Here is a 21,993-nt window from a genome sequence, read left to right on the forward strand (position 1 = left end):
CAATACATAACGTGACGTTTTATTTAAAAGCAACAAATACAAAATAACAATATATAGGGACATGTTTACATACAATACATACAGGCAAGACTAGTTCTCTATCAGTCTCATTTTTTTTGAGGAAGGGAAGGGCCCTGGGACACAATCGGTAACAATATCGTCTACGTAAATCGTGGTGGTTGTAATCCCGCTGGTTCTTCTTGGGTTTCAGCCCGGAGGTCGTGGCCACCTCCTGACTGGCCGGTAGCATTTCATCTACATTTGGCAGTATTGAAAATGCATGTTGTGGCACAGGGTTTCTAGGGTGACTTGACATGGTTTGTGCTGGCTGTATTGGTAACACCCCTGAGTTATTAGGAGGTCTCCATACTCATCCTATACTCTTTCAGTCCAGCTCAATGCCTTTACATGTTGTTGGGTCTTCTGGCAGTGCTGCAATAGTCGTCCAGTGACATTGGGGATGATATCCTTCTCTCTAATGTGGCTCCTTTGACATGTTTTTTTATTTGATATTTTTTTGGGGTGAACAGTGCAATATGGTAGTAGAACTTGGAGCATTTTAATGAAAAGGTCCTATTCATCCACCCCCTCCCCTCTCCCTGGCTGATCTGACCAAATCATTTTGGTGCCGTCAATTTTCCATTTCCCACCCAGGCATATTGCTGGAAAAGGGTCAGCAGCAGGGCGGCCACTTAGGGATCATTATATCATCATTTCCTGTGAGATGTCTTAAGGATGACCGCTGTCCATCATCTCTAGTGTATTTAATGTGTGTGTTTTTTGTGGAACGGGAGTTTTCCTCTTTCTTCCCTCCCTCACACCTCCTCCGGATCCATGGGACCCTCTGCCCCCTGGGGAGCGTCTGTGTGCAGCCGGAGGATGGGTTTGTTACACATGGGGCACACACTGCGGATCTCCAGCCACTTAAGCAGGCACCTGACAGGACAACAAATAAGACCTTAACCTCAAAACGGCAACAGAATATAGTTTAATAAGAGCAAATCCAATCGAATTAGGATTTAAAGGTGGAGTCAGCTGTTCTGGAGAATGCCCGTTGTCAAAATCACTTTTTATCACAATCGGTTAATATCAAGATATCTTGCCTGCCCGTACTGTGTGCAATTTAAAAACAAATCTGGTGTTAGTACACAGCCTAGCCTATGTCGACTGGTATTTAAACAAAGGGGGCCACCAATAGTGCCCGTTTACGGAGTCCAGGCTGTGTATTAACACTGGATCTTTTTATCGGATCATGAGTAGGTATTCACTGATTTTGACAACATACATTCTCCAGAACTGCTGACTCCCACATTTATGCTTTGCAGCATTAAAGTTCAACATTGACTCCACCCTACATCCATATTTTCTGCAATTGAGTATCAATGAAGATCTATTCCATTCATACTGAGACTGGCTGTGCTTGCATTTATTTTTTCATATTCTCTTAAAATGCTGTTTTATCAACCTCAAGAAATAATGAACTTGTTAATTTCATAAGATGATCGTAATGAACATAAAACAATCCTTATTATTGCTTTGTCTCTTGAGATGGCATATTGCTCTTTTTTCCTTCGATAACTTTTTTTCTTAATGATCTCGTAAATTGCCATTTAATATATATTAGTAATAGGAGGAATCAACTATTTGTGTTCTCGTTATCACAAGACAGTTTACTCGTTACTGTTCTTGGCATTCGATCTTATGTTTGCAATATATTTATTTTTCTCAATGTGTCCATTTTTGGTGAAAATGCTAGGTTCCCTTTTGAAATAAGATGTTAGGCTATTCCTTTGCCCCATTGGTCTTAAAGAGAAGATTGATGTATAGCCTGCAGCTAGTTAGCTTATACTGTAGTGTTCTTCGAAATGAAGAGACACGGCTAGAAAATCAGCTTCCATCCACCTCTCACTCTCACTAAAACACGTTACTATTGTTTTTTTTTAGTTTGTACAAATCTAAAGCATTAATTGACAAGTGGAGGTTTTACAGGGGATTTTTGGTGGACTATTTCATGGCTGGGCAAGACAACTTCTCTCTTGCTGTGAGGTTGCCAGGCAACCAGAAAAAATACTTCAGGATGGCCACCTGTTTATTGTACAAAGTGTCATCTTCCTATATGTTCAGACTGCTGAACTTTTCATTTATATTTACATGTATGATTGTCTTCATCATTTCCACTATAATACTCACTTCTTGTGAAATGCATGTGAGCACGGGCACACTCCCAGTTCATCTCTGGTCCTGAATTCTTCCAGACACACCGCACAGGTTTGCTGCAAGAAAATAAACAAGGGCAATGTTACTTTGTGTGATATAAGTATTATAATAATAATAATAATAATAATAATAATAATAATAATAATAATAATAATAATAATAATAATAATAATAATAACAATAATAATAATAACAATAATAATAATTATTATTATTATTATTATTATTATTATTATTTTTATTATTATTATTTTTATTTATTTGTTTGCCCCAATCTCTATTTCAACAGTGGGCTTGTATCTAATGTAGGGGAGAACGGGGTAATATGTCACACGGGTAGGTTGTCACAATCATTATATCTCGGAACCAGAAGGTGCTGTCTGTTAAAAACTGTGATCAGAGGTCACCTACATAGTCTTCCTTGGAGTTAGACTGATGAATTTGAGGTGAGAGGACTGTTAGTGTTTTTCATGTCAAATTGAAAATATTTAGCTCCTCAGTATTTTTCTTCTAGGCTTTTACACAATGGGTTTATAACAAAACACTTGTTACCCTAAACAAGTGTGAAGGGTAAGCTATAGTTTAGATTGTTTTTAGCAAGCTAATTAGTTGTCAGATGGTTGTTGGCCGTGATGCTAACAAGAAATTGCAGTTGGGGTTGGTCGTCACATTTTTTGGGGGGTTGGTTGTCACATGTTATCCAAAGGGTGCAGCCAGGAAAGGAACCCAATAACAAAATAAAATGTCAAGCTGTATCCTCACTGACACCCCAGAGAAGGAGAGAATAGAGCAGGAAAGGCAGCTTGCATGCAAAAGAGAAAAAGGGCAACAAAGTCAAAACGACCCAGTGCATCCCAAACTAGACCAGTTGCCAAGGCTACTGCACCCCAGTGCACTCCACCCCAGCGGGGGAAGAAGAAACATTAGAGAAAGAGACAGGAGGAGGAATCTTCATCAGATGAAGAGGATAGTTTGTGTTTGGTTTGTATGGAAACGTTCTCTCCAGCACCCGTTCAGAGGAGGTAAGGGAGAAGTGTTGTATGTGCAACCAGTGGGCGCACAATCTCTGCTTAGTTAGTGAGCAGACCATACATTTGCCATCACTGTAACTCAGATAGTGAATGTGTGTATCCTAGTTGAGTAGGCTATTATTGTTAGACCTATTTGTTTTGTTCTTTATGTTGTTACATACAGTAGGTTGGTCTTAATATGGATTTCGTTTTTGTTTATTCCTTGCTCATTTTGTGTTAAGATGCATACAGTTATGTAGGCCTATTTTTCAACTTGACAATGAAATTAAACTTTCAAATTTAGTTCTGCTTTCTTGCCTTCTTTTTAAGATTTTTCCCATTAAGATAACATTGTGACAAACAACCCCATAGTGTGTGACAACCGACCCCTTGATGGGGTTGGTTGTCACAATGTGTTAGAGTGTCTTTGATGGTACATTTCTTCTTTATTACAATAAGTTAGAAAAAGTGAGGGGTTCACATTTCAAGCCAACACCTTAAGCTTCAATTTAATGTAGGAATGACAATTGAAAGATGTTTAGGTGATGAGGAATTCTCACTAGAGTAAAAAGTGTGCCTACTTACCCCGGTCTCCCCTACTATTAGAACATTTGAGCTGTAGGCCTACATTCATATACGACCTAGATTCACAGCCAGTGTTTTGAAATCATTCTTTCTAAATGTTTCCAATGTATTGTATTTAGTATTTTGACCTTCTCTTGTACTAAAACAGAACTAAAAGCTGACAGACCAAACCACATCAGAAAAAAAGAAAGAACATTAAAAAAGCAATCTTTTTTTAGGAATCGCAAGAGACGGAGAAGAGATCTTTTTATAATGCATTTTGAATGAGTGCAGCTATTCCTGGAGTCCTCAATTCTGCTACAAGAAATCCAAAGCAGGCACTCGGACATTTCTTTTTATAAATGGGCTGCATTGGAGATACAATGTATTTCCAGGACATTCTTTTCTGAGTGTGGGCTACATGTGAATGGCATCTAGAGAGGGATAAAGTTGTTTGAGGTAACGAGGCCCAACCCTGCTAGCTCATAATGGGTCATCTGATTCATCTGGCTTGGAAGCTGTGTGGGGGAAAACCTTAAACGTACCACTGCCAGGTTTCAACATGTATGTTTAGAACAAGTGACATGTAAAAGCTACTGCAGAAAAGAGATACTTACTCCGAGAAGGCTCAGTTTCTTGCTTGCTCCCTTAAGCACCACCTACAGGTTGAAAAGAGTACAGAAAGGAGAGACGCATTGGGTCATGTGGATGTTGTGTCAGCACCATTAGGCAGAAAAAAAATCTATGGTATGAAACCAGCACTTCAGATGGGTTCAGTGTCGTGATGTGAACCTATCTGCAAGAGTGCTGTGTACTCTTCGGTTTGCTCATTATGCATATTGATAATGCAGACAGCTGAAGTTTAACCTCCACCGAAGCCTTATACATTGTCACCAACTGACACAATGTCCCACCTTGCTACCTGCTGGGTTAACAGTTTATAATCAGAGTGTAGGTAATGCCACACTTGATGGCGTCAAGGTCATCTATAAGGGGACGGTGTTGGGTTTCACAGTTGACAATTACAGTGTGAAATGCTATAGTACTGTAGTATTTATAACCCGCCTCAGAAGCCGGTGTTACATGTGCAGCCACGGTGACAGATACTGCAGTGACATACCTCATTGTAGCTGAACTGCTCCCTCGTTCCTTGTTGCTTCAACCTGAGAGAGTCAGAGAAATGACAACATCTGTACAAGTGTAGATGTGACTGTGTAACAACTGTAACTTAAAGCATTTGTTCCCAACCTGCGGGTCGGGCCCCAATAAGGGGTCGTTTGATGGATCTAGTGGGACACGAGATTATAACTCAGGTGAAAAATAGGTGAAAACTTAAAATGCTACGCATGCAATCCATTTTTTTTTTTTGGAGGGGAGGGTTATTTCTCTGGGTATATTCAAATATAGCAATCTGGCGAGAGAAAATCACCTTTGACATGCAAGCAGCTACAAGGGGTCACAAAAGGATAATATTTGGAATTAAGCAAAAAATGAATAGATTCAAATTAATTAAGAATGTATCCATCAATACTCGTTATTCTCCTATCGACCAGCGTTATGTTTAATCTGACGCTGTGTTTAAATTAGCATCAATTTACATTACTTGATTGATTGATTTGTATTATTCATTAGTAAAAATGACACATTGCTGTGTCATAATGTCATTTTGAACTTATCATTTTAGATAAGGGTCCTTTAAATTATGTTATCAAAATATACAAATTGATATTTTCTACCACACGGGAGCAATATTGACATTATATGTTAGATTGTGTTTGAAGTGAGTTAAGCTGGACGAATCTGTAATATGCCAATATCAACAGATAGGCTATGGTTGCCAGGCTGATTAGCTTTTCTCTAAATGATTGTTGTTGCTTTTTTATTGCTTTGCTGATGTTCCAACAAACGAATATACATAAATACTAGTATTCATTGTTTCCTATCATTGTTAACAACTATACTATAAAAACCAATCAGGCTGGTCTTGCGCTAGCTTTACATCTGTTTCTCTCTCGCATTTCATGATCTGCGAGAGGGAAACCAAAGTGAAGCTAGTGCGAGATCAGGCTTGTCTCACCATGCTATACATGTAGCACCTGTTGGATGCTCTGCCGGACAACACTCCACAAATCTGCATCTGCATCACTGCTTATATGATAAAGTAGGATTACCACAGTGGTTCTTGAATAGCATTTTAATCTGCTGTGGCCCACTGTGAGTGCCCTCTTGTTCTAATGTCATATCTCTATATATACTCCAGTCCTTCTTCCTCCCACACGTCCTCCACCTACCTGAAGAGGTAGCAGCAGAAGATGAGGCTGAGCATGAAGACGAAGAGGCCGATGCCCAGCACAATGACATACACATTGAGCGGGAGGTGATAGATGTCAGACGTCATGCTGCAGTAGTGTTCAAAACGCAGAGAACCCAAACCACACAGGCATCCTGCCAAAAAAGAGTTTGCAGATACAGATTACATTACTGTGTCAATTAGGGGTGGGAAAAATAATCGATTCTCTGATGCATCGCGATTCTCTTTCGAACGATTCTGAATCTATTCAGATAAGGTTTTTCTTTTCTTTTTTTTCGTAAATACTAGTACTTCCTGCGCCATTGCGCATGCACACCACACATGTGCGAGTTGTTTACAAACGTGGCTACAAAAGGGCTGAGAGCAGCAAACCCATAACCTGCACCAGATTTATCTCTGTTTCGTTTTTGTATGAGAGCTGAATTCCTAGCCATACTTTTTGTGTTGAAATGACATAGAAAATAATAGATAATAGAATAGAAATCCTACAGAAACATGATTTACGAGATTAGAAATAAAATAAAACTGAATCGGTTTAGTTTTTACATACTTCCATATTGTGTTGCAACCTGCACTGTTCATAGAAAGTCATATTTGTGACAAGAAAAGCTTTTCTCTTAATAAAATATTAGAGAAGGTAATTCATCTGTTGATTGTCCTTAATGATCATCACAAAAGTAGGAAGTGATTAGCAAACTCAGAGTAGCAAACTCAGATGTGTATATAAATATATTTTTGAAAATCACACATGGGTAGTATAACATTTATTTTGCATTGAGATGCATTGAAAATCGATTTTGAATCGAATCGTTGACCTCTAAATCGGAATCGAAATCGAATCGTGAGGTGCCAAGAGATTCCCACCCCTGTATATGCATCTGTATGGCCTGTTTGTTTACAGTCGTTTACGTTTTGCAACTTTATAGTTTACTTTGTCATTGGATCTCAAGCTCCCCTAAAATCTACAGCGTACCATAGTATAGCGATGACAGTGCCACTAAGAAATGCATATTCTTTAGACACTGTGGTTTGTAGTTACATTTTACTGTTGTGAGTATACAGTTAGGCCTCTGGATATTCCTCTGTCCAGGAAAGAGTTACCCATGTTGATTATTTGCAAGCTGTAAAAAAACAGTGACTGGGAGCAAGAGCTTGTTGATCATTAACCACAGTGGGAATCTACAGTACCATCACAGGCCGCCAACAGATACAAAAGCTGACCATGATTGTTTGCTTGAATAAGCTTGCTTGAATAAGTGATTTCTGGTTTGTCTCCATAGTATGGAGTTTTACTGAAGGCAAAATATTTGGTGAATAGTTCAACGTAATGGTTTGTGTTTGGATGATGGTGTGTTCAGGGACCCGCAACTGGCACTGTGGTGGCAACTGAAGCTCTCGTAGGACTGTGTGTTAATTGGCTGTGAACAAGACAAACATGGAGGACGGACAGACAGCACTTCCACAACACGATGTGTGTATGTGTGTGTGTGTGTGTGTGTGTGTGTGTGTGTGTGAGAGGTGGGGGATGGATGGGTTTGGTGTCTGTCTGCATGTATTTAAGACAAACGTGTGTGTGTGTGTGTGTGTGTGTGTGTGTGTGTGTGTGTGTGTGTGTGTGTGTGTGTGTGTGTGTGCGTGTGTGTGTTACGCGTTACGCGTGGCAGGGGGTGGGGTATATTAAATAGGGGGAACTCTGGGGACTGAAGGACCATTTGGTAAAACAATAGCTGAGGAAACCCCACTTCCACAGGCCACATGTTCCTATTCATTTGCAGCGAGGATGCTCTTTGCCAGCCTCTATATGTCCATGTGTCGCTCTTTACAGTGAATTAATGGCTACAGCTTGCATACTGCGGGGGGTATGGGTTGGATAATTTAACGAGTCTGGGGGGGTTGGGAGATTTACAAGGGGGGGGGGGAGTTTGGGGGTCTAGTGTAGGGAAGACCTATGGTACAATAATGAGTGTGGGAATTATGAACCAGCTTTTGATGCACTGCAGAATCGGTCAACAGTAACAAAACAAAAACGGTTAAAAGCAGTTTGAGAAAGGAATATCTGATGTCAAGAAAACATGACCTTGAATGCGTGTTATGTTAACAGAGGCCTCCACCCTCTCAATCATTTACCATATCACAAGCTACATCTATTATAGTGGATTCCATAAACTATTGCAGCCAGCAACTAAGTAACTGGGTTTATTAGATACAAGCAAGGACACGTGCTACCACCTTAAGCATTTGGCAGACGGCAGAGAAATCCACTCACTCACTTACCGTTACACCATTGGAATGGTTGCATGAAATTGGACTCTCAGGGCGGCGGCAGTAAATTCGGGCTCAGTCAGGAGAAGGCTGGAGAGGAGCCAAGCTCTTGGGCCGCGAGTTCGCCTGGACACTGGAGCTGTTTTGGAGCCTGAGATTCAGGCTAGCCCCCCCGAGCTGCAGCACTGCTCTCTCGCTGGTGTTTCGTGTTTACTCCTCCAACAAAACAACCATCAAGATTTTCAGATTTGCTCAGATTCCACAAATCCTCTGGAGGTGCACGGTTTTGGTTGGCTCAGCAGTCTGTGCGGCCCATATAGCATTCCCCCCCCTCAAATCTGGATTAACCACTGCGTGTAAAGACTGGGAGATTTGAGAGTGGGCTTTGGACCGGGACCGAAGACCTCATGTGCTCCTGGAAATCCCAGCGAGAATGATGTCATTACATGGAGTGTGGGGGGATAAGAAGAACAGACAAAGAAATCTAGTTGAGAAGAAAATGATTTGTTTTTCAGATGCCTCATCATACCCTCATACCATGTGTCATTCAGGCCTTGTTATTGTGAAACGCTGGATCTCTGGCTCAGTCACAGTCACACTGACATAAACAACACAGGCATGCTTGGTAACAGGAAATACTCACATTTCCATCAGAAAAGGGGGCCTTCTTTGGTTTCACTTTGCGCCCCGCAAGTGTCTTTTCTCCCCTCACCAAAGTCAATGACAGCCACCGTTCAGTGTGACAGTCCTCGTCCAATGGAGGTAATTATCTGGCATTAGTCTGTGCTTTGTCTTCCTCCCAAAGCTGCTTTTTTTTCAACAGAGGATTTTCACAAGTCACATCCCCCCCTCTCTCCTCTCCTGTCCTCTGCTCCTACAGTCCTCTGATTGTGCAGTGGGTATTCCTTCTCAGTACACAAGACGAGCTTCCCCTTGTAGCCCAAACAAAGCGAGGACAGCTCCATGCAGTTGACAACAGCCCTCTTGCTTGCGGTTTGGTGTTTTCCTGGCGAGTGTGTGTGTGTGTTTGTCTCTCTATCTGTCAGTGCATGTGTGTATGTGTGTTTTTGTGTGTGCGTAGGAGGGTAGAGGGGGGGATCCTACTCTCCCTCTAACCATCTGCTCCTTCAATTGAGAAAAAAAATCAGAGACAAAGGCAGTGGGTGTGTGTGTGTGTGTGTGTGTGTGTGTGTGTGTGTGTGTGTGTGTGTGTGTGTGTGCGTGTGTGTGTGTGTGTGCGAGTGTGTGTGTGTCTGCGTGTGTCGTGTTTAGTCTCTCCCCACCTCCAGCTGGCTTTGTCGTGGCAGGCTTCCCCTTCGTCCCCCCCTTGTCAATCCTCTATGGTGCTCCAGAGAAAGAGAGAGCCTGCAAAATGCACCTTTTTGCCTTCCTTCTTCCCCTTGTTGCTGCTGCTCTGCTCTGCCTTGGGTTTGTAAACAGATCTCTGCTCATGTGACCAGCCGTTTTGCCTCGCAACTCTCCTCTCCCTGTGCCCTCCCTTTGCTGCCTCTGTCCTCCAATCTGTACGCAGAAGGAAGGCAGAATGAGCCAGACACTGACGAATAGGGCGCCTGCAAGCATGCTGATGTGTTTGAGTGTGTGTGTGTGTGTGTGTGTGTGTGTGTGTGTGTGTGTGTGTGTGTGTGTGTGTGTGTGTGTGTGTGTGTGTGTGTGTGTGTCTGTGTGCGCACACACTCCCTGTGCTTGTATATGTGAGAGGGAGACAAGAGAGAGAGAGAGACGTTTGCAGCAAAGTCAAGGGAGGCCTCGGTCAGTATCATGGCTGGCGCACACACAGGGCTGATGTCCTGACAACCAAAACAAAGCTGTCTGTGTGAAGTGGAGGTCAGCAAAACCTTTGTCACCATTTCCCCCTTCCTTCACTTCACACATACACACACGGATGGTATTTTTAGAGCCACTGCAGATTATTTTTCATGTTTGTTTTGTTTGAGCTATATATAAACATCAAGTCACACTTCTTCTGCAGAGGAAAAATACGAGGCAGGTAGAGCAGAGAAGAGAGGGGAGGCGGTGTCTCTCTCTGGGTAGAGGCAACAGGAGGGGATAGGGAAAATAATAAGGCAAACTAGGGAGACACAGAGGGGGAAAATCACAGGCCTTGACAAAGACCTACGTTGTCCACCCCCACACACACCACCAGTAGGCCTGGCTGCCAATTCGCTGAGGGAGAGAACAGCTGCTGGGCTACTGGGCGAGCTGTGAGACGGTCAAGGGGAGAGCTGCTCAAACCAATCCCTAGAGGGAGGGAGGGAGAGACTTCAATGGGATCCATGCCATTTTCATTCACCCCCAACCCTCCCCCTCCTGCTCTAGTAATGACATTACTGCTGAATATACTGTGGAACAGCTGGATTGACCACACAGATTCACGATGCACACAAACACAAGCTTTAATACACTGCATGCATTGTTGTTGGTGGGTGTTTACAGGTTTCACATTCAAAAATGATTGTTGCCACAGGATTGTGTTGTTGTTGTTGGCGTGTGTGAAGGATGGTTGTTTTGGCAACAGCACGCAACCCATCACTCTATACATATTCAATTGTAATGGAATTGCTGTAAAGGCAAGTGAAGAGGTTTTTCGAGGACAATTCCTGTATACTTTAGTGAAAAGGGTTTCACCAGGGAGTGGCTGATGACACAGGGAGCTGAGGAAGAAAAGAAGGGAGCGAGGGAAATGCAAATGTTGATCTGGCTTTCGTAGTGACTTGCAAATTCCTTTGGCATGCCACAACTTTTGTTTTTTTTGCATAAATCCGAGGTTTACATGACTAGAAATATAATCAGTTTGGGTTATCTGCTGGAGACACGGTTAAAGGCCAGCAATGTGTTGGAAAACTATAATAAACTAACTTTATATAGAAAGTTGTAATTTTTTACTAAGTTGATGTGTTTACAAACTTTACATGCATGGTCCTAAAAACACAGATGAACTCCTGTTACATGGACCAGTACGCCACAGATCAAATATTTGTCATTCAAACTGTAAAGCTTGAATTTGGCACAAGTGACTCGATGTTATTAGATTGCTCAATGTAGTGCAAAAGTAGCATGAGTTTAAAAGAGCCACAACGTCAGAATACTGGCATAAGATTGCCAGTTATGCAGCAATAGCTAGCTTAGATTCGCTAACACAAGGCTCCCTAAGATAGGCCAACTGGTCGTACCAGACTGTGTATGGCTGTAACTTATGAGTGTATTAAATTGAGCAAGAGCTTGTTTTATTGCTTATGAATTCACCTTCACATTTGTAAGAGACATAGATTGTCTTTTTTCTTTCTTTCAATTATTGAAGTCTTTCTTTGAAGCAAAGAGCAGCTGGATGCTTGCAGCTTATTTTCATTGCTCAGATGACCCATGTCCACACTTTCTGTTTTGTGCCCATGGGAATATGGTGGCCCCGCAGTAGAGAGCAACACTAACATTCATTAGTGTTGTTATCAATGAAAACTCCCCAGTTTGCTTTATTGCTTAACTATCATTTCTAGCCTTGAACTTATAGACTTCTGTTTTTTGCTATGCTCTGCCCCTCAGAGAGCAGTGTTCAGAGTGTGTTCTCATTAATTCATGATCTGTAGAAAAATTAACATAACACAACACAAAAACATTGTTGTGACATGCTGCTAGCAGTATTGTGGTCTGGCTGTGCGAAACTAAGACAACTTTAAAAAGAACATGTTTTCGGCTACACACTACTCGACATTTTATTAGCAAACATGAACTGTGTGTAAAGCAGAAATATATGGGGATTAAATATTGTTGTCAGTCATATTACATAAAGCACTTAAGTCAATACATGTTATTATCTTTAAATAGACTTCAATCTATGCATTGAAGTAAAAATCTAACTTATGGATCACAGTATTACATTTTTTTTTCCATAAACTATTTTTATTGAACATTTTATTTTTTTCAAACAAACAACAAACATTTATAAACATGTATAACCCCCACCCACCCACACCCCAAACAATCCTTGGACATAAAAAAAAAAAAAAAAAAAAGACAATGCCAGCCAAAAACATCACACGTACACACATTTACACAGAGGGAAGTGACTTAAGGTCATTAAAGTGGGAAATAAAGGGGCACCACCGGGAGTCAAACTTCCCCAAAGAGCCTCTCAAAGAAAATGTAATCTTTTCTAGCTTGACAAAAAACATAACATCACTCAACCATGCAGATGAGAGGGGAGGCTTTGGAGATTTCCATTCAAAAAGTATTCTTCTCCGAGCTAGAAGAGAGGAGAAAGCAATTACATCTGCCTGCGCTCTTGAGTAAGCAGAAGGCACCAAGGGGACCCCAAAAATGGCTATATAAGGACATGGTTGAAGGTTTAGCTGCAGGACGTCAGATAATGTTTTGAAGACCGAACACCAAAAATTGTTCAGTCTGGGGCAGAGAAAAAACATATGACTGTGGTCAGCCGGGGCAAAGCCACACCGGTTGCAGCTATCGTCTACATCAGGATATATTTCTGCCAATTTGGCTTTAGAGAAGTGGGTTCTATGGAATACCTTAAACTGTATGAGCCCAAGGCGAGCACAGGATGATGTTGAGCTCATTCTATCGATTGCCTTAACCCACCAGCCATCTGTGAAATCCACATTTAATTCTTTCTCCCATGCAACCTTAGCTTTGAGCACAGGTTTGTTATTGAGCGACATATACCCGGGATATAAGAGCTTTCTGATTGGGACTTAATTTAAGTAATTCCTCCCAGGGCAAAGTGGGGGGTGTTGAGGGAAATGAAGGATACAGTGTGCAAATGAAGTGTCTTATTTAAGTAACGAAAGAAATGTGAACGTGGCAAACCAAATTTTTTAACCAGATCTGTAAAGCTGGAAAAAACTCCACTTTCATATAAATCCAAGAGGCAATTAATGCCTTTTGCTTTCAACAGAGAAAATGATGCATCTAAAGCAGGGGGAAATCGGTGGTTACCAACTATGGGAGCAAGTATAGACAAAGATGAGAATTTGAAATGGCGCCGGAACTGATACCAGATCTTAAGGGAAGCCAACACAATTGGGTTTTTGGTGTGCTTGGACGGGACAGTTGGAAGAGGGGAACACATCAGCGCCGAGAGAGATGTTGACAAACAGGACTTTGATTCAATGGACCCCCAAGAGGTGTTAACAGCATGGAACCAAAACAACAGCTTTTGAATATTAGCTGACCAGTAGTAGTACAAATTTACTCATTTCTAGTATGTTTCTACTAATTCTTGGGTGTTTTCCTTCCCAGATAAATGATGTAATAAGCTTATTCAATGATTGAAAGAAGGACTTTGGTAAAAATATTGGAATGGATTGGAATAAGTAAAGAAATCGGGGTAAAATTGTCATCTTCACAGAGTTAATTCTGCCTGTCAGCGTCAGAGGGAGGCTACCCCATATCTGAAATTCAGATTTAGTCTGGTTAAATAGGGGAGTGAAATTTGCAGCCAGAAGAGCTGAGATGGACGGAGTGATATTGACCCCTAAATATTTAAACCCTGAGCGGCTAATACTAAATGGGAAATTCAACTGCTGGAAGTCAGAGGGGGGGATGTTAAGAGGGAAACACTCACTTTTCTGCAGATTGAGTTTATACCCGGAAAAAGAGCCGAATTCATTAAGAATAGAGATAACAAACGGAATAGCTGTAGCAGGATTTGCGACAGAGAGCAAGAGGTCATCCGCATATAATGACACACAATGTTCGATTCCCTCGTGATAGATTCCCTGAAGTAGGGGGGAAGAGCGCAGGGCTATGGATAGGGGCTCGATAGCTAGGGCAAATACAAGCGGACTTAAGGGGCAGCCCTGTCGGGTCCCGCATGATAGTGGAAAATAATCAGACCGAGTGTCCCCAGTGCAAACACTTGCCTGGGGGTCAATATAAAAGACGAATCCATGAGCTAAAGCGGTCACCAAAACCAATATTTTTAAGAGCAGTAAATAAATACAGCCATTCTACTCGATCAAAGGCCTTTTCGGCATCCAGTGATATTACAACTTCAGGACTTTTAGAGGTTGGGGTAGAATAAATTATGTTCATTAATGTTCTGATGTTGAAGAAAGAATGACGCCCTTTAATGAATCCTGTCTGCTCCTTTGAGATGATATCTGGCAAAACTGCCTCTAGACGAGTTGCTAGAATCTTCGCTAAGACCTTGACATCAACATTGAGGAGAGATAAAGGCCTGTAGGACCCGCAACAAGTAGGGTCTTTATCCTTCTTTAGTAGGAGAGAGATTGATGACAGTATCACATTTCTAACAAACTTTGATAAATTACTAAACAATTACTAAACAACCGACAATATGACTATGAGCGAGCTCTTTGACCTTTTGGGCTCTTCAGACCTTACTGTAATAAACTGCCCATTCCTTTTTCTCCACGCCATGGGTGTGTCCTTTTACAAATCCATTTGTTGCTCCGTTGGCCTCTCCATTCAGTGTGCCATTGTGTTCACCGTTTGTGTTCTCCTTTCTAAGAGCCAGGGCTGGCTTACAGGTGTGCCAGTTCCATAACACTTTATTCATATCATCCTGGGCCCTGATACCTAGAAGCTTTTCCTCGTCACTTTTCTTGTTATCGCCATCTTCATCCTCGCTGTCGTCCTTACTGGAGCGCTGGTTGTGGAAGCCGCGCATCTCCCCGCTGATGCCCTCAAAGTACTGTTGGATGCAAACCTTGGCGAAACTCTTGGCGTGCTCCTTACAGGTGTCATCGAACATCTTCCGCTCAATGTCAATGTAATGAGACCAGTACTTGGTCTTGAGGAAGGCGGCTTGAGTAAAGCATGGTCTAATAGCACGGATGAGGAAGGCAGTGAAGGTCATCATCAGCAAGAACATCCATCCACATGCCTGTAAGAAAAAAAAATATAGGCATTGTAAGATATATGGGTGTAGCAAAATGATCACCATTCTGAGCACTCAGAAAATACTACAGTATAATAAATAGGACATTGGACATTGGACGTGTATCCGGCCGATCTTGACTCCAGAAAGAGTGCAACATTTGATCAAAAAGCCTATCTTGGAGCTTACTGACAGTTTTGTGGCTCATAAACAGAAACTGTACACCAATAGACTTTTTTTGGAGACATGTAACTATCAAAGACCCAAATAACAAGACTGGGTGTTTTTTGGATGAATTAAAATAGGTCCCAGTTCCATGAATAATACATTCAGAGGCTTATCTATCCCTCTACAAAGGAAACAGGAAAGCTTCATTGAACCTCAAGTGCAAAGCAAGTGCTGGGCGTTGAGACTTTAGTTAAGGTTTTCAGGAATAAAGAAAAACAATCTAATTTTACTTAGCCATCACATCCATCGTTGAAGTTTTGGCCACACTTACCATGCTTGCTTATGGCTAAAAGCAGTAACCACTTCTATTTAGGGCTGTCAAATTAACGCGTTAATTTCGATTAATTAATCACAGAAAAATTAACGCGATTAAAAAAATTAACGCAGATTAATCGCACTTCTATAATGCCTTTTGACCCGGTGCAAAAGTGGTGCGGAGCTGCACCTGTAGCTCGCCGGGCCGGACGCGTGGGTTAAAGGGAGAAAGGTAAAGAGAGAAGCAAGGGAAAGGGGCCGACTCGAGGGCTCTATGGACGGTTTATGGGATGCATGAAGGTAGGAAGACATCTTACTTAATTCTCCGCAGTGTCCGTGCATTATTTATTTAGTGGGTGCAACAATGTAGGCTAGGTTCAAAAAAGTAGTAGGCCATATCTCTCAATCTTCCTCCAATTTTATTTGCTAGCTGTCTAGCACCCGCCCCGTGTGTGTGTGTATGTGTGTATGTGTGTGTGTGTGTGTGTGTGTGTGTGTGTGTGTCAATATTTTTGCCTATGAGTAGGCTACGAAATGGTGGCAGTGCAGCGCTGTCTGTTGTGGGAGATGGAAAGTCGTAATTTTGTCTGCTTGTTTTTTTGAGAAAATTTGGCGCTAGTTCATGTATAAAGCTGGCTGAGGGGAGGAGACAGAAGTTACGAGAGACGGAGAGCGAGCGAGAGAGAGAGAGACAGAGAAACAAACTGTAGCAGGCTATACAGCTGTTTACAAACAGGTATAAAAGTGTCATATAAGTATGCGATTAATTTAGATTAATTAATCACAGAGCCTGTAATTAATTAGATTAATTTTTTTAATCGCTTGACAGCCCTACTTCTATTCAGTTTTATTTTTCTCTTGTCAAACTGTGATGTTTGTTCTTTAAAGGTCAACTGTAATGCAAAATTAACTTTTTCATGTTTTTTCAACATTAACATTGGTGCCCGGTGTAGAAACTCACAAAGTATGAGTTAAGACAACCCTTTCTCCTTTTCGCCATGCCCCCTCATTACCAACCTAACTTAGCACTACCTCCACCTGTGATAAGCACATCCCCCAGAAACCCCTAAATATAACTGCCAGTTAGATTCAAACCGATAGTTAGATTAAAGGCCAATCAGAGAAGACTGGGCTGTTTGGAGGGCAGGGCTTAAAGAGACATGCTCTTAAATGGAGCGTTTCGGACAAAAGCTGAAAAGAAAAGATTCAGCAGTGGCGCTGTGAGAAATATACTTTTTTTTGGACACTACACAAAGAAAACAGTTTCTAGGAGAGAAAATTAAAAATTGCATAATACGTGACCTTTAAAATTGTTTATTGATTCCAGATCTGTCCCTGACTAAAGGTTGTCGCCTAATTACCCTTCAGTTTTAAAACTATTGTTAGGAAAGTGGGGAGAAAATCAGCAGGCTACCTGTGATATACACTTGATGTATCGTGATGCTGCCACTCTTATTTCCTGATGTTCAAATAGGTCTTTGCATGGGATCCTTGCCAGCAGTTTCAGCTTCTCCATCTCCGACATCCCATTCAGGAGACTGTAATTACCAAACCTTTCAATATTTAAGTCCACACTGAAAGCACAGAGGAAGCTCTTCCCATCCATAAGGGTGACAGACACCCATACCATAGGCGCTATCAAGGATCTCTGCGTGATCGAAACAAACATGTAGCGAAGGATTGTGGGATCTTTTCTCCGTTGGCCTGCGGGTCTCTTCCACTCCTCCGCAAGCACAGACACATTATTGTTCAATACAAAACCCAAGAGGAAGAACCATATAGGTGGGATGAGGAGCAGTCCGATCCCGTAGGCGTAGTTGTATTCTGGCATGCAGGGGCAGTTGAACTCAAATGCAGAGTACATCTGTGCACTAGCAAGTGCCATGATACCGCAGATCCCATTCATGAAAGATTCCTGGTTGGACTGGAGGAACTGGAACATCATACGGAACTTATCCATCTTGGGATATGTGGTGGTCCTTTGGTTGGAATGGAATTCAACCTGCGAGAAGAAGCAAAGTAGGAACAAATGAAATAAGGAAACATTGCTGGATGGTTCTTGTGCCATTGTGGTATACATAATTCACATAAAAAAACCAATGTGCCATTAAACTGTTTTCTATCTTTTAAATCTGAAATCAGAATCGGGATAGATGGGTTTATTAATATTTAAAATGTTATAAATAATTTGTTGAAGCCATTAATAAGATGAACCTTTGGATTGACGGATAGAGATATATCTCTGTGTTAGTGTACTTTTGTAAATGTTTGAAAGTAACTAACATAATTTCTTACTTTTTAATAAGCATACAACAGACGTTTGACAGTCAACAATTACAAATGTGAATAAATCCTAAACGCTTTTAATGCCTTATTAGAAAGTGGTACCAAAATCTAAAAAAGAAAAATATGACTCTTATTGTAAACCAACTCTGATGCAGACCTCAGGTTTTGTCAATTTGATATAGAGAGAATAATAAAATAAATCAGGCATTTGTAGATATTGATCAGACAGTAACATCAGACACAAACACTCTCACACACACTTACCTATTTTAAGAGTGGATCAACAGGAGAAAAAAAAATCTTGCAGTTCTGTATGTACTTATCAGACATTGTAGCACTGACTGAGAGGTCTTTCTCAAACAGTCTGATGTGATGTTCAAAGCCGATGACATAATGTGTCATCGGGCCCCTCCTTTCAAAAGGCACCTGTGTTGAGTGTGACGTAACAAAAGACTCTCATTAAACCCCCTTTTTCTCAAAAGTATAGCTGTTAGAGTGCTGGGGAAACACTTCCAGTTAGTCCTTTAACAATTCACATTAAGTTTATTCTTCCTTATATTAATGTACTAGTTTGTAACTCAAGTTTCCTGATTGCCGGTTGACAGTGTTGTTCAGCTGTAGCCATAACTATCAGCACATGCAAAAATAGTCTTCAACCATTCAAATATCTGTGGCTTTGGCTGAAACATTTGGTTGTTGTCTAAGAGGTGAAGGGAAAATCTGTTCCCACTTGTTAAATTAAAACCAAATGAATAAAGGGACAATGGCTTATCACTATGTTAAATATTAAACAAAATGTAAAACACATTTTTTATTAAACTTAATTCATATAGCCCTTTGAACTCAACTGCAACCGCTAATGATGCAGAGCTTGACAAACCAGTTAGAAGCCCACAAGAGGATAAAAGGCGGAGGCTTACTCTCTTATTCATACAACACAAATCATTTTTCCACACATAGTTTTTGTTTAACTTATAGTTTATTGCCTTTCATAATGTCATATTATATACTGTCACACGCACGGAGTAAATGGTTAATTTCAGACCCTTTAAGTATGCAGTGAAACTTACAGGAAGTACTTGCTATCTGTTCCAGTCATGGTATTGCACAAAAAAATGGCACAGCAGAGCACATGCGGCAGGGTGTACAGGAAACAGGTCGCGGAAGACAACCTACAACTGTATCTAAAAAAAGGAAGAGATCATCAAGCCTGTGGCTGGTGCAAGGAAAGTCTTTTGCTTCCTCCTTTTGTACCTCTACACATTACCGGAACGTTTGAAATCTTTCGGTGAGTTTTCTTGTTGCTCTCCTTTCATATATCGTGCATTAAGTTATATTTGGCGTATGATTTACTATGTAATGCCAGAAGTAGTAAAATTAGTTTAGAGGATGCTGTCAGGTCATTGAGGAAGTAGCTTCTTTCTAACTTCCTTGGCATCACTGTGAAATGTGCCTGCAGGAAAATATTTTGTCATTTGAAGTATTTTAACATGATCGCAAGGACTTTTATTTAATCATTTGTTTTTTTACTTACAAAAAAACACTAAGCAATTATTTTACATGTTTGACATTCACAGACGGTTTTGACGATGCATGATACTCTGCTGCGAGTGCTTGTGGTGGCTCTGGGTCTCCTCACATATCCAAAGGATGACCCCAGTGTTGAGGAATGGGGCCATATTATCAACACAGTGGGCATGCAGAAACATGAAGAGAGGCTGCCGAGAGGACACCATCAACTGGACCAAGAAGTGGTAACTGTCGATGAGAAAATGACTCATACTGGCAATAAATCACCTCAGTATGAAATCACCAAAGAACAAAATCAGGCTGATCAACAGGTAACTGAAAAAGAGCAAATGTCAGTCCTAGAAGAAGGGACTTTTGACAAACAGGAGGAAGACATTGCTGATCACAAATTACAAGAAGGGGGGCGTTTTATGTCAAGTTTGTCACAAAACTCCAAAAGTGAACCTGAGACTGATCTGAAGGCTTCAGGGCAAAAGACAAATTTACTGCATGACAAGAAGAGCACACCGGGAGAAGACATACAGTCCTATGGTTCTTTTAGAGACATAAGCACACCACAGGAGCAGCGAGAAAAGCCAGAAGGGAAGAAAGTGATCAGCTCCAATGAACACCTCGACACAGAAACATCTGAAAATGAAACTTCAGAGAAGGACGTTGCTGACCGGGAGAGGGATTACCTATGGTACATATGGAACACGTTCTCCATCATTTCAATGATCCGTTTCTTCAGGAAATACCTAGGAAAACATTTCCAAATGACGCAAGGAGAAACCAGGGCCTTCCCAGGGACCTGCACTGCCGCCGAAGTGCCTATACCCGACAGCCAAACTCTGCAATGTTTCCATTCCAAATGCATTCAAGTCTCGTCTAATAAGATGTGGAGGGAGGAGTTTTTGGAGGGGTTTGCAAGTGATCTATTGTACACCATGAGGGCTGTCTGTGACAGAAAGGGTGGCATGGTGATTGAGGACTTTCAGATGGTGGATGTGTGTGACATCATGGTCCCCGTTAGCCCACCCGATCCATATAGATTTCAGTGTCTGCTCTGGAACAACCAGCCGTGTGACCTGCTGCCAGATATGCAAGTCTGCAGTCAAATAAAGCTGGTGGAAAATGCGAAAATCCAAAATGGCTGCCTTTGTCAGTCTCCTGATGCAGATGATGTGGTTTGCCTGCTGCATTGTGAGAGTGAGAAAAAGACAAAATTCACTGATGTTTGCAATGACCTTCTTTGCACAAAGAACTCCGCATTCCTGTCAAAGTCACAGGTTACCAGGTGGTTCCAGAACACTATCAAACAAGCCTGGGCACAGATTTCACACAAGTATGAATTTGAGCTGATCATTCGCTACGTAGATGCTCCAGGTGCCCTGGTTGTTCGATTCAGATCGGGGAAGAAGATAAGCTTCAATATAAATCCTATAGTTCAATTCAATACTATTGCTAATTTCTTCATCCCTTCTTGCTCCCCAAACAATTTGGATACGTTCTGGGCCCTGTCCCTGACCAAATACGAAGATCGTCTTTTGGAGCACATCTCTAAACGCCTGCCTGAACACTCGTGCCACAGTCAAACCCTAGAAATTGCACTTTTTCTTCTCAGGAGGCAGACCGCACTCTCAGGAAGTAGTGCACTCAAGGATTTTCATTTCAAAACAGCACTGATTCATCTACTTTTGACGGAAGACCCTTCACAGTGGAAACCCCATTATGTGGCCTGTAGGCTACGAGATTTACTCTACTTCATGGAGAGGAGCCTTGAGAAAAAGCTGCTGCCCCATGCTCTCATTGGGAACCCTTTAACTCAGAAGGGTGTTCAACTCCCTGCTGAGTTTACTGGAGCAAAGAAAGTGAATCTCTTCCATCCCCTTGTGGCACACGACTGCATCTACAGAAATGCAGTGCTGCATTTCCAGGAAATGCTCAGAAATACACATGTGCTGATACACGATTATGTTGACAAGTGCATTGATCTTGATGTTCTCTGTAAATAAATTATATTTTGAAATCAAGAGTATAAATTACGATTCTAATCCCTTAACTTCAAAATGAGTGACAGCATTGTGCAACAGAATTATCAGGTGGAGATTTAACTAAAGCAAGATAAAAGCTTCCTGTTGCAGCAGCAGTCAGACTAAATCTATATATGGTTCAGGACATTGCAATTGTTATTTTATTTACACCAGACCCAGGCTAAAGTGGATGATAGATACACTGGCAAGAACTGTGTCTTTAAGACATACATGTTCAATGAATTGTGTTTAGTTATTCTACTGGATGTATGCGAGACTCTACTTTTAGGTTGTATCAATTAAGGTATGGTTTGTGTCTCAATCTGCTATTAAAAAAATTAAAAAAACAAGTGCGAAAAAGCCATTTAATTTATCATTTCCAGATGATATTTTATTCAAGCCCCCCAAATGCTCCAGTCTGGAAGCTTGTCCATGTCAGGGTCG

General features: G+C 41.3%; 3 protein-coding genes across 3 annotated transcripts; 1 reads left to right on the top strand and 2 right to left on the bottom strand.

Moving 5' to 3' along the window:
• Window positions 1–3: 3 nt before the first annotated feature.
• On the bottom strand, window positions 4–9,776 carry LOC307252025 (RING finger protein 122). The gene is made up of 7 exons (XM_080029554.1): window positions 9,008–9,776; window positions 8,377–8,779; window positions 6,083–6,236; window positions 4,912–4,954; window positions 4,409–4,450; window positions 2,191–2,273; window positions 4–936 (listed from the first exon to the last, which is right to left on the bottom strand). Exons 2-7 carry the CDS (start codon window positions 8,399–8,401, stop codon window positions 816–818), a joined length of 468 nt encoding a protein of 155 aa, XP_079885680.1. The 5' UTR covers window positions 8,402–8,779; window positions 9,008–9,776; the 3' UTR covers window positions 4–815.
• A 4,955-nt stretch (window positions 9,777–14,731) lies between these two features.
• On the bottom strand, window positions 14,732–17,681 carry calhm1b (calcium homeostasis modulator 1b; the record flags this gene model as incomplete). Its single annotated transcript, XM_080029551.1, has 2 exons — window positions 14,732–15,244; window positions 17,136–17,681. 2 exons carry the CDS (start codon window positions 17,679–17,681, stop codon window positions 14,732–14,734), a joined length of 1,059 nt encoding a protein of 352 aa, XP_079885677.1.
• A 1,441-nt stretch (window positions 17,682–19,122) lies between these two features.
• LOC307251473 (inositol 1,4,5-trisphosphate receptor-interacting protein-like) lies at window positions 19,123–21,531 on the top strand (the record flags this gene model as incomplete). Its single annotated transcript, XM_080028844.1, has 2 exons — window positions 19,123–19,164; window positions 19,585–21,531. The coding sequence occupies 2 exons, from the start codon at window positions 19,123–19,125 to the stop codon at window positions 21,529–21,531; spliced, it is 1,989 nt and encodes a 662-aa protein (XP_079884970.1).
• Between the last annotated feature and the right edge of the window lie 462 nt (window positions 21,532–21,993).

Source organism: Ammodytes marinus (assembly GCF_949987685.1).
Source record: "Ammodytes marinus genome assembly, chromosome: 6".
Classification (NCBI taxonomy): Eukaryota; Metazoa; Chordata; class Actinopteri; order Uranoscopiformes; family Ammodytidae; genus Ammodytes; species Ammodytes marinus.

Bases quoted from the DNA above. Each gene is read 5' to 3' on its own strand.
- LOC307252025 (XM_080029554.1), bottom strand. From the start codon at position 8,401: ATGCAACCATTCCAATGGTGTAACG. The intron at 4,451-4,911 runs GTATGTCACTGC...TTCAACCTGTAG, and splicing joins AGCAGTTCAGCTACAATGAG to GTGGTGCTTAAGGGAGCAAG. The intron at 2,274-4,408 runs GTAAGTATCTCT...ATTTTCTTGCAG, and splicing joins AGAAACTGAGCCTTCTCGGA to CAAACCTGTGCGGTGTGTCT.